Source organism: Hevea brasiliensis, unplaced genomic scaffold (genome assembly GCF_030052815.1).
Source record: "Hevea brasiliensis isolate MT/VB/25A 57/8 unplaced genomic scaffold, ASM3005281v1 Scaf91, whole genome shotgun sequence".
In the NCBI taxonomy this organism is placed as follows: domain Eukaryota; kingdom Viridiplantae; phylum Streptophyta; class Magnoliopsida; order Malpighiales; family Euphorbiaceae; genus Hevea; species Hevea brasiliensis.
Window position 1 is genome coordinate 1 of NW_026615312.1, and position 12,708 is coordinate 12,708.

The 12,708-nt window shown below is 30.7% G+C and overlaps 1 protein-coding gene across 1 annotated transcript; it reads right to left on the bottom strand.

Annotated features, from left to right (window-relative positions):
• Nucleotides 1-5,335: 5,335 nt before the first annotated feature.
• On the bottom strand, nt 5,336-8,446 carry LOC110642540 (CBS domain-containing protein CBSX3, mitochondrial). The gene is made up of 6 exons (XM_058142930.1): nt 8,079-8,446; nt 7,318-7,580; nt 7,115-7,196; nt 6,060-6,133; nt 5,922-5,982; nt 5,336-5,807 (listed from the first exon to the last, which is right to left on the bottom strand). The coding sequence occupies exons 1-6, from the start codon at nt 8,239-8,241 to the stop codon at nt 5,665-5,667; spliced, it is 786 nt and encodes a 261-aa protein (XP_057998913.1). The 5' UTR covers nt 8,242-8,446; the 3' UTR covers nt 5,336-5,664.
• Nucleotides 8,447-12,708: the final 4,262 nt, after the last annotated feature.

Consider the following 12,708-nt stretch of genomic DNA (forward strand, 5'->3'; position numbering starts at 1 on the left):
ACATTAGGCCTAAAATTGACTGTAGCATGCCTAAATAATTAGGCAAAAATTGACTCCAGAATCTGCCTGATTCTGGAATCAGAACGAGCTAATGAACCAGTTATGGTATTTGACCATAACTTGAGTTATAAAACTCCAAATGACATGATTCAAAAACGAAAACAAAGGTGAGACATAGAGGAACAACTTTCATGGAGGAAGTGTGCTGAAACAGTAACTACAACTTGACCAATTAGCTTGGTGAAATTAAGACACTAATTCTGAATTCATGAAATCCTTTACAAAATAACCTAAGTTGTAAATGTTATTCAACTTACATGAGTTGATGAACATATATGAGATGTTATTATATACTTGGGACTTATGTTTTCCCATTACAAGTGACATGAAAATGCTATGAAATACAATTAGTACACAATATGAAATAATGAAACAATAAGTACTTAATAATACTACCTTGCCCAAAGTATACCTAAACTTATGTATATAGCATGGATCGATTAGTATGCTAAGTAGGGATTACATATTGCAGTACTGCCTATAGAAATGATCATTGATAGACAATATATATCTGATATGATTGTTCTACAGGCTTTATGCCTGCCCGTTGGCCATTATGCTTGATTTGATTTCTGGTTTTATGCCTGCCCGCTGGCCTTGTGCCTGACATGACTGATGTATATATGATAGACATACGAATGTCTAACTAGTATACTCCTGTGTATCCAGTCTTTATAGTTACTTATATGTTACTTGGGCGCAGATATGAGAAATAAGTTTTAAAAATTAAATAATTTCATGAAGATATCACTAATATGAAATTAATAAGACTGAATATGAGATAAATGAGCAGAAAAGATCCTAATAATTATAATTGCTCCCAAAGTTCATTAAATATGTAAATGATTCAAAATTTATGAAATCATATATAGAATCATTATCTTAAATTATTTAGTTATTTTTATTTTAAATTATGTATCACTAAGCAATTCGCTTAGCGCGTCGGTTTTACCACGCATAAGGACTGGAGACCACCAGCAGTAGCAGCAGCAGTAGTGTCAGATAGGGATTCCATCAGATCTGCTTTAGTGCAGGTGTCACCTCAGACGTTTATTTTTTGTAGGGCCCATATGTATGTTCGGATTTTGTATTTTGATCATTGTAAATAAGTAAATGATGTAAATCATTTTGAGATTGTAAATAAATTGTAAATTATTGTATATGAATGAAATGAAGTATTTTATTTATTTCAAATGACTACAAGAATTATGATGACATGATATGACATATGAAAATGTGAAATGGATATGAGATTTTAACAGGTAAACAATGGAACCTGCCACACGCTAATAAAACAGATGAGACTTTTTCTGGGTCTCCATGAAAATAAAAATAATAAAAATGTGATAAAAAAAAGTTTCCACACATGGGATATTATAATTAAATAGAAATTAAATTAATAATATACACGACAAGATAAGATAGGATACTTTGGCACCGAATGTGGCACGCCTTGCTCAGCTATACTGTAGACGAGTAAGGGGCATCATATTAGTTCTGTGTGAATGCCTCATCTTGAGCATCTGGCTCCTCAGCACAAACATATTGTTTTCCTCGATGCATAGCTCTTGAAAACAAGCACTTGTTTAGAAAAGCACGACACAAAAACCATTTCTTAATTACAATAACCCAAAATATAAAACAAGGTCTAATGTTGAAGCTACAAGCAGGGAAAATTGAAGGACAAACAGGAGACTATATTACATATATGAAATTCCTAGTTACATACTCCAATAAATCTAAAACTTAAACTCTTATATCAACTTTAACACAACTCGATCTGGTGAATCATAATCAATACTAGGACTTGGGTGCACATAAAGCCCCTAAATCTTGTAATAAGTCTTAATCTCTAATCAAGTCCATAAGAGAAGCACAAACCTAAGAATCAAATGAAAAGAATTCCACCATAAATTAAGCATCCCAAAGCCTATGGCATTATTTTGTAACAGCAAAAAGCTATTGTTACTGAAATTAAGTACAAAAATGCATATATCTCAAGACTCTTTTAAAAAATTGACATAATTCACTTGCCCATATTTGTAGCATGATGAATATGGAGATTAAAAATTCATGATTGTGAATCTCACCAAGAGAACTAGTTTTTACATGCATGCAAGATTAACTTCAATTTATTGCATACATAATCTCACCGAGAGTTACCGAATGGAGGATATGTATAGTGCATTAAAATTCAAATTCACAAGATCAACAGTGCCTCTTGTGTTTGAGGGCAACTTTCAAGTCTTCAAAAGGATATGTACTACTCTACCAAGTTCTTGACCTTTTCCTTTTTCAGATTTTCATTATTACCTTGATGTGTGCGTATATACGGACAAGATTTTGCTATTAATTATACACAAAACCAAAAAGCTTTAGGTTCTAACTAATTAATTAAGATGGGCTTGTTTTTTTTTTTTTTTTTGAATTTGTTAATGGTTAAATGCTTAATTTTACTCATGAATTTATTAAGATATTTAATTTAATTTATTTTTAATTTTTTTAAAGAATTAATTTAAAATTTTTAATTTAAACTTAATTTAGATAAAAAAATAAAAATTTATGGGCTAAATTTTTTGATTTAGACGAAAAGTCAAGAAGCTCAATTTTTTTTATTTTCTTGATTTTAAGATTAAATTAAACTTACTCAAAAAGTTAAAAATTAGCTAAATTGAACATTCTAACTAGATTCTATTCGACATTAACTGTTAAGTTAGTATTTAATATTTTAACCAAATCAAAATATTATCTCTCTTATTTATAATGTTGAGTGATATAAGTGTTTATGGATATCTCTTTCCAAGATTTGCCATAAAATGTTAAAGATAATGAATTTTAACCGTATATCACAATCACATATGCAACGGAAATTATCTTGAAGGGATATTATAATATGAAGGGTGATAAAGTGCATGAAGTATCTCATACTTGTGGGATACTATAAAATGCTAAAAGCAAAAAATGAGTGGGTAAGAATAAAATTATGATGAATTATATATAGACTATAAGGTCTAATAAAAATGTAAATATAACACACGAGTGTACTTGCAGGAATTAATTAATGAGCCTATTGTCTATAATCACTTAAATTCAAGTGTACGTCTAAATGTAAATAATAATATACTCCTTCAGTCCCATAAAGATATGTTTATTTTTATTTTTATATATATTAAAAAAATATAATTAATATAATTAAAATAATAAATTTTGTTTTGTCTTTACCCAGTATACTTTTCACTCGTATTAATCCATTAAAATAATTAAATAACTCATATAACTAATTTTTTATTGAAATTAATGAATTTTACTTTTTTAATACATATTAAATAAAGGCATATTAATTAATTAAAAAAATAATTACTATTTTAAAAAGGAAAGTAACTTATAATTTGAGATAAATTAAAAAGAAAAGTAAGTCTTTCTTTATAGAGCAGAGAAAGTAAAAAAAACCTAAAAAAAAGTTAATAACAAAAAAAAGAAAATAATTAAGAAAACCTGCAAGAAAAAGAAATTTAACCTACAAGGAAAAAAAAGAAAAGAAAAAGATTATAAATTCACAAAAACGATCGAAGTAAGAACGCTAGTACTTGTGAAAATCCAAGTTGCTCCCTCATTCTTTTTTGTAACTCATATATTTAGCAAGATTGTTTCTCAATCATATTTAGCATATAATTTACGGATTAATTGCATCAATCGTCCTTGAATTTAGGGGTCTTTTCATTTTCGTCCCTAAACTTTAATTTCTTAAAATAAAATCACCAAACTTAAATTTTATTTCAAAAAAAGTTACTTTCACATGCAATAACGAGTTTTCCACTAAACATTGAAACTTTCTCTTTAAAATCTTTTTCCACTTTGTAATCAATAATGAAATAGGATTTTGTGGTGGCATGGATTTCTTCTCTGCTTCTCTTGGGGAAGTTGTGGCTGATCCACAAATTAAGTCAGAGTCTACTGTGGAGGATGATTATTGCGATGAGGAGATTGCTGCTTTTCATATATGGAAAAAATAGTAATTTTATTTTTTTGAACTGATAAACCTACTATTGCAGATAAGAGATAGCAGGTAAGAGTGACTTTTCTTGAAATGAAATTTAAGTTGAGTGATTTTATTTAGGGGCATTTCATTTTCGTCCCTAAACGATTGGTGCAATTAACCCTATAATTTCTTATAAAATTATTAGCTAAATGATAAAAAAAAAATCTTTATATCAATCATCAATTTTAACTAAATCTTTTAATTTTATCAACTTAACCATAAACTTTTTATATTGTTTTTAATTTTAGTAATAAATTTAACTAAAAATAATTAAACTCATCAATTGACAAATTAATCAAATCTTTTCATTTATATACGGTCAACTTTAGCTAATTTATTTAATTTTATTAAGTTTAATAATTTTAATATTTTCATTAATTATAACAAACTTGTCATTGATTAAAAAAATATAATAATTAAATAATATATATAATATTATTACGTTAATTTTTTTTCTCTATTTTTATTATACTTTTAATTCACATATTTCTCAAAATATAAAAAATTTCAAATGTTTAAGCATAAAATATAAATAAATAATATAACCAAAATAAATCTAATTATAAGTTTGATTTAATAAAATAATATTTTTATTTAATTTATTTAAAAATAATTATTAAAATGATAAAAATTAAAATAATCGACTAATATTAATAATGTTAACAAATATTTGATCCACTTTATCAATCAAATCATCAAAATAAGTTAATTGTCAAAACTGCAGCTAATGTGAAAGTCTGAAAATAAATTATTGAAAAAAAAAAATTTTTTTTAATCATTTACCCTAAAATTATATAAACTTGTTGGAATTAATTTTCTTAACAATAAAAAGTTTTTGCAATGCTTGTACCAAGATTCAATCTCCGGTCTAAGGGAAAAGTGACTTCCCCTTCATGCCATTTGAACTACAACATTGAAAGTCAAAGAGAAAATTGCCACTTCACACGCTGATGCTCAAAGTATTGGCTTCGCATGGGTAATTTAAGCAAAGAGGATGATGTCCAGAATCATGAAGTTTCTGAGTAGCTTTCCACTTGCCTGAAGGTGCAGTTAAATAGTGAAAAAAGAAAGGAATTTACTTGGAAAGATTGCAAAGCAAATTTAAACTAGCGGAATTAGAGAATCAGATTTAAACTAGTTTTCTTTTGGTCTGTTGTTAATGGCCGAAGTCAGAAGAGGCAAAGGAGGCCTTTGTGTTCCAGCATGTTAGGCTCTCAAATCCATCTTGCATCTAGATTTGCAAAAGGCCATGAAAGATCTTAAAATTAAATGTTTCAGAAGGATTTTCACATTACAGGTCTACAACCATCAACAAGATGGAATGGCATTGACCATGTACATGAGCCATTCATCTAAGGTGTATGGACAAATGTACTAAGCAACATGATTGTGCTTGTTATGAACCTGTTTGTCCACTTGCTGTTATTTGACATCAGATATTCTGATAAGCGATGGAGTAAAACCAGAAAACTAAACACACACAACATGCCATATTTACAAGCTCTTAGCTTACAGGTCTTCCTAAGGCAAACACATCCTTAGCGTAGCATTCCAGTCGTCGTCATCTAGTAACTTCCTTGTATGTAAGCATTTAGGCGGTCCAGCTCCTCTCGGTACTCAGCCACTACAGCACGAACAACATCTCCAATGGACACCATGCCAATCATTTCCTTGTCATCAATGACAGGAATGTGCCTGATGCGGTTATCTGGCGAACATTACAGATTCCAAGTTACACTACTTTCCTCCTACTTTACGCATAAGAGGAAATCACCAAACAAGCACATGACAACAGCCCATAGAATTAAACAGCTTGTAATACCTGTCATCAATTGCATTGCTTGCAGAACTTTAGTTTGCGGAGTGACTGTAATAAGCTTGTTCTGCAGCCACCCATGTATATTACATATTGATCAATATGAATATAAGATAGAAGAAAACACAATCAATAGTATTATACCTCTTCAGTCATAATGTCCCCAACCTTGGTTGACTTGGATGATCTTCCTTGTACTATGATCTTTCTCAGGTAATCTGGAAATTTATCAACAATATTATAGGTTGGAACACATGGTTTGGAAGTAGATGCAACATCATCATCCAAATGAAGAAAAACAAAATTCATCAAATGGCACAAGCTCTTATGGCAGTCTTCTATTACACTGATAGGAACTGAAATAGGTTCTATGGATATCCATAGCTGGACCTTAAATGAACAAGTGCTTTGTCTGTCTTGAGAAAGAGGTATTTTAAAAAAGGAACAATACAATGGGTTCATTCATTCTGCTTCTTGATAAGGAATATATCAGCAATTCATCTGTTATACTTCTAAGTGAAGAATAAAATTTGATGTTGGTCAACATAACTGCTATGCTAAATGTGTCATTAGAAGAAGACATTATAACTGGCCTAAACTGCTAGCTCAAAGACTTGATTCTTCCCAAAGTAATACTTCTGATAGATGACATGAATATGTTGTTCAGCTGACATCATGCAATGAGGAAGACAGACACAGAAATTTGGAATCATGAAAAATAAGAAGCCAATAGCCTTGAGTAACCCCTAGGAATTGTTTCATCCTATGGATGGATGCCTAAATGAATTATTAGCAAAAGATAAGAATGTGAAAAATGGAAAAATAGATAAACTAAAAAGTGCTTTTCAAAAAGGAAAACTACTTCTAGAAAATTTAGTGCAAGACAAAAAGGAAATAAAATAATGACATACTAGAAATAGAACAATTTGTTGCAGCTTTGGGAAATACCATTAAATTGTGTAGTAACATGACTCAGTTGCATCACCTTGAAAAAAAAAAAAAAAGAAAAGCTGACTCTGTTCTAAAGTGACAACCACTTATAGAAGAATATAAAGTTCAGTGATAACATCAAACAAAAACAATAGTTGAAATCCAAGAAAATGTGTTGTATTAGTCTTTCCAAACACACATAAAGGATTTTGTACGTGAAAAACTTGAGCCATCAGATTTTTACTGTAAGTAAAACACTGCCCAAATACCTCTTTCTGTGATAATTCCTGCAATTGATTTCTGCTCTCCAGGTTTAACGACCACCAAGGCTCCAACATTGTGATGCGTCATCTACAAGGGAATTGCTTTAATTAAGTTAAGCACTAAAAAGATGGAGTGGGGTGGGTTGTGACAAATCTTGAAATCGATAAACAACAACAACAGTAACTTATAGTTAAGCAAAGATGCATACCGACTTGACAGCATCATAAACAGTGTCATCGGTGGCACACCAAAGCCAAGAGCCATCAGCACCTTTCCCTTTGGCTTTCAAGATGTCAGAAATGGTAGTACTTTCAAAGCTTTGCTCTTCCGTACGGGCAGATGAGACAGACTCAAAACGAGAAAACAAAATAGGCCTTAGTGCTGGATTTGCAACACGGAAGCGTTGTAGAACCAAATTTTTTACCAAATTTCCATGGGACAAAAATGCATTAACGGCCCCTTGCATTTTTCCTGTAAAACAAGAAATTGCTCATATTCAATATGAATGAGAACAGCATCTCCAGGGTACCCAAATGCACAAATGCCCAAGAATGTGCATCAAAGTGTATGCCCATAAATATAAAATACATAGTATAAAAGAATCTGAAATAACAAAGGGTAGTGCTGAATTTGTATGCAGGACTCAAATAAGTGTCAGCAGTCTGCTGTGTAGACTTACTAACCAATTATGTAATCAAATCCTAAAAATAAAAAATACTCAGTCAATAGCTAAAATCGGGCCCAGAGATCTTTTTCCTTTTATTTTCTTTCAAGAAAAAGAAAACACAGCAGCAAAGATCTACCAGCCTTATATATAAAGGCAAAAGCGAAAAAGCAAGAGAAAGCCATCCATCTGCCTATCACTAGAAAGGAATGAAGAGCGCAAAACCCACTAATTTCTGATAATCATCACCATAAAAAATGATGATAGCTAAAAAGAAGAAGCAGATGTGATGTATCAAAGCATACCTGATTTGGAGAAGGCAGAGAGGAGAAGGAACAGAAAGACTTGAACTTTCGGCCAAGGATGAAGAAAGCAAAAGAACCCTAGATCAGAAATTGTTAGTGACTGTGAATACGTATATATAGAGAGACAGTGATGTGCAATGCAGGCTATGCTATCCAGTGTCATTTGTCCACTTTTTGATAGTGGATAGATATTGCAGAATACAGAATCCTCTCTCAATAATTAATTAATACTATTTGATTAATTTATTCTTAATGAGTACATCAGCCATCTCGAGAAATAGTAAAGATTCCATTTTCCTAAGACCCAATTCTCTGCTTCTTCAGTCCCATCACATGATCCTGGTGATTAGCTTGCATCTGCTTAGTTCTTGTTGTGTTGTCGTTGTTTCCTTTACTTTCATATATTTCAATATTTATTAAGTTATATTTTCATATATTTTAATAATATTTTTAAATTTTATATAAATATTAAAATATTTAAATTTAAAATAACTTTTTCTCATTATTTTTAATTAATATTATAAAATAAAAAATATTTAATAAATGAATAACCATCTTCATAATATTTATAGACTGTTAGTTATATATTAAAATAAAAAATAAATACACCTTTTTATAAAATTATATTATTATAAATAAAAAATAATAAATAAAAAATAATAGTTAAATAATATATTATTTATTAATTAAATATTAATTTTTAAGTATTAAAATATTAATATCAATTTTTAAATTAAAAATTTTAAATCAGAGTGAATGGATTATTGGTTTAATTATTGTGAAATTTTTTTTTTATATAAATTAACTTTTTTTTTCAATTCAATGACAAAATCGGCTTGATTTTATACCTTGATCATTGGTTTATTGGGTTAACTTATTGAGTCGGTTCGAGTTTTATAACAATGGCCGTATGTTTATTTTGCTTAAAACTTTAAGAAATTTATATATTGAAAATTTTACAATTTGTATATTTTTATTTTAAAAATTTTATATAAAATAATATTTTATTTCTATAAAATAATTATTAAATAAAATATTATTTTAATTTAAAATAAATATAACTATACGAAATTTTTATATTTTATGTTACATATTTGCATTTTTATTTTTAAATAATTATTTCATAAAAATATTAAATTAATAAAATGGCACTTCACTGAAAAATAAATATATTAATTTTTTTCATTAATTAATTATTTTATAAGAAATAATATATTAATTTTTTCATTAATTAATTATTTTATAAGAAATAAAATATTACATTTTTTTAAATTTGTGAAATAAAATATATAAATTTCATAAACTTTAAAACTTTTCATAAAACAAAATAATTTTAACTTAAACAAAATAATCACAAAATTTGTCAACTATTAAATTATTATAATTATTTTAAATTATTTGTATTTATATTTATATTAGCCTTTTTCTTAAATTCTATTAAATTACCAAATACTATTTAGGAATGGCTACGGGTAAGATACCCGTAAAAACTACCCTATCCGAACTCGAACTCAAACCCGATTAATATTATCAATATCCAAACCCATCATAAATTCGATTAAATTTTATTTTCAATTACCCAAATCCATCCAAATCAGATTATTATTGCAGAAAAAAAATTCAAACACATTTGATTTTATATATTTTAATTAATATTTTGTATAAAAAATTATTTTAATTAATAAATTATATTTTAAAATTTTAATAATTTCATAAAATATTTAAATTCTATTTTATATAAAATAAAATATATAAAAATTTATAAATATTATCATAAAAATATATATTTTATATTTAATTAAGTACGTATGTAAACGGATTTGAATAATAAATACTCAATATATAAAATTTGAAACCAACTCAAACCTATCATGAATATTATTTTTCAAATCTAAACTCAATTATACAATATTCAAACCTGATCTATTGAGATTAAGCGGGATCAGACGACTCATTGCCATCTCTCACACTATTATTAGTCCTCTTCAAACTGTGGGCTAACAAAAGCTAAACTAAACTGTGGGCTGACAGAAGCTCAACTAAACTGTGGGCTGGCGCAAGTTGGGCCTGAATGCCCTCGAATTTTAAAAAGTTTAAAAATTATGTATATAAATAGTGAAAACTATTATGTAATTTATGTATTACAGCAAAATTAATAATATAGTTTTGAAAAATATTTTTAAATTTTAATTTCATTTTATCCTTTCGCCTTTTATCTAATTTTTTCTACTTTTATTTTTGTCTATTTTTCTTTTTTTATTAATTATAAATACTTTCATTTCTAATTTTTGTAACACCCCAAAAATTTTAAATTTATTATTTTATAAATAATATTGATATTTTAATTTTATTTAAATTTTAAGAAATTATTTGAGATTTTTCGGATTTTAAAAATCGGGTTCGATTTTTCGAAATATAAACTTTGATAATTTTTAAAAATTAATTTAAAGACCACGTGATAAAACTAAAAATATATTTAGAGTCTATAAATTTTTTTAAGTTTTCTAGAATTTTTTCAGAATTTTCGGACATCGTTTTTGATCCCAAGACAAAGTAAAAATTCAAAAATTTTATATTTTGAATCGAACCGGACCGGATCGGACCGTCGAATCGGACCGGCCTTTTCTTTTTCTTTCTTCTTCTCCCCGCGCGCGTCCCGACCCTCCTCTCTTTCTCTCCGGTTTTCTCTCTCCTCCCTCCTCCCCTTGCCGCGTCGCCGCCTCCTCTGCCACCCCAGCTCGCCGGCGCCCATCCCCTGTAACACCCTAAAATTTTATTATTTATGAGTATTTTTTGTGTTTTAATTTTATTTGAATTTTAGGAATTTTTTTGAGATTTTTCGGATTTTAAAAATCGGGTTCGATTTTCCGAAAATATAAAGTTTGATGATTTTTAAAAATTAATTTAAAGACCACGTGGCAAAACTAAAAATATATTTGGAGTCTACGTATTTTTCTGAGTTTTACTAATTTTTTCGAATTTTTGGACCTCGTTTTGAGGCGAGTAAAAATTTAAAATTTTGTATTTCAATCGAACCGGCCGAATCGAATCGGACGGATCGGACCGGTCGAATCGGACCGCCCTTTTCCTTCTTCCTTTTTCTTTCCCACGCGCCCCTCTCCCCTTCTCTCTCTCTTTTCTCTCTCCTCCTCCCGCCGGCCACCGCCTCCCTCGTCCTCCCCGCGCCCTCCCGGCCCCGGCCACCGGCACGCCAGAACGGGAACGCGCGATTCCCCCTGCGCGCGGCCGCCGACTTCCACGGCCACCGCCGATCCGGCCATCAATTGGACCGGGTCTTATGTCCAAAATCATCTACTCGGCGAGAGCTTTCCATAGACACCAAGAACGCCGAAATCCATTGAGCGGATTGTCCGATTTTAGCTCGGGAAGATTTTAGCCCATTTCGACTTTTGGGCTAGATTTCTCGAAAACCGTGAATCCCACGAGGAAACCGAGACCACCAGCACGCTCCATTCGTCGAGAGCTTCGTAACGACATAAATTTCGAATTTTTCCGACACCGTTTTTCGATGGGTCCCACGGAACTTCGCAGTGTATTTTCGAGCATTAAATGAGCTTAGAAAATTCTGAAAAATTTATGTACTAACCCCCGTGTGATGGGCTTCGTGTAGGTATCCTCGATTCGCGGAAATTGGCGATTGGCCAAGATGCAAATTTCGGGCCGAATGGACTGCACGGAAAAGTCTCCGAATTGGGCCGAGGTTTTGGCTAGCCCCCCATTGTTAGACGTCCCGAGCGCGTCCCCGAAGTCGGAATTGGCAAAGGTAAACCCGAACCTAGTTTTTACGTAATTTTCTAGTGCTTAAATAGGATTAAAAATCCATAAAATATTCGTGGTAGCTTAGAAAATTACGATTCTTTTGCAATAGCTTAGTAATATTGCTAAGGACCGCGGGGCAAAGTTTTATAATTTTTAGAGCTTGTTTGGGCAGTTTTTGCAAAAATGATCAATAATAATGACGAAATTGAAATTTTGCGTATTGTGATGAATGACTGATTTGATGGGCCCAGGAGGGGCTGTGTGATATGATTGAACTGTTGATGTATGTATTGTGGTATAGAAGTGCGTTTTTAGCCCTTTTGCAGGTTGGGTAGGCCCTAGGTATAGGGGAGACTCTGCCGAATTTTCGGCACGACTTAGGACGTACTTGATATTTTTCTTTGTTTGTATTGAGTCAAATTTATTAAATAGATGTAATGTAATTGTCGTGAGCCGATGACCTTCTTTCCTCCGCCTCACCACAAAGTAATTTGTCGTCAAGTTTGTGAGTAGAATATTAATTTTAATTGTAATTTCGATATTATTATATGTTCAGCATGCCCATGCATCACTTATATGCATATATTTATGTAGTTAAACTCTAGGCACGAATTATGTTGCATTCATAACTGTTAAGGTGCCATGAGTGTTGTTGTGGTAATTTGGAGCAGTGTGCGTGCGTTGGCGTGCGTGTGATGTGGTGTGGACTATGGATAGGACGGGTAGTCACGGCTGAGTTCTTCAGGGACCGTTCCTTCGAGGGGTAGTCACGGCTTGAGTTCTTCACGAGACCTCGATTTGGTTTATTAAGCGAAAGTCCGGCTTGAGTTCTTCGCTGGCACCAGGTTGG

Bases quoted from the DNA above. Each gene is read 5' to 3' on its own strand.
- LOC110642540 (XM_058142930.1), bottom strand. From the start codon at position 8,241: ATGACACTGGATAGCATAGCCTGCATTGCACATCACTGTCTCTCTATA. The intron at 6,134-7,114 runs GTATTTGGGCAG...ATAAATTTCCAG, and splicing joins AGGAATTATCACAGAAAGAG to ATTACCTGAGAAAGATCATA. The intron at 5,983-6,059 runs GTATAATACTAT...GGGTGGCTGCAG, and splicing joins GGGACATTATGACTGAAGAG to AACAAGCTTATTACAGTCAC.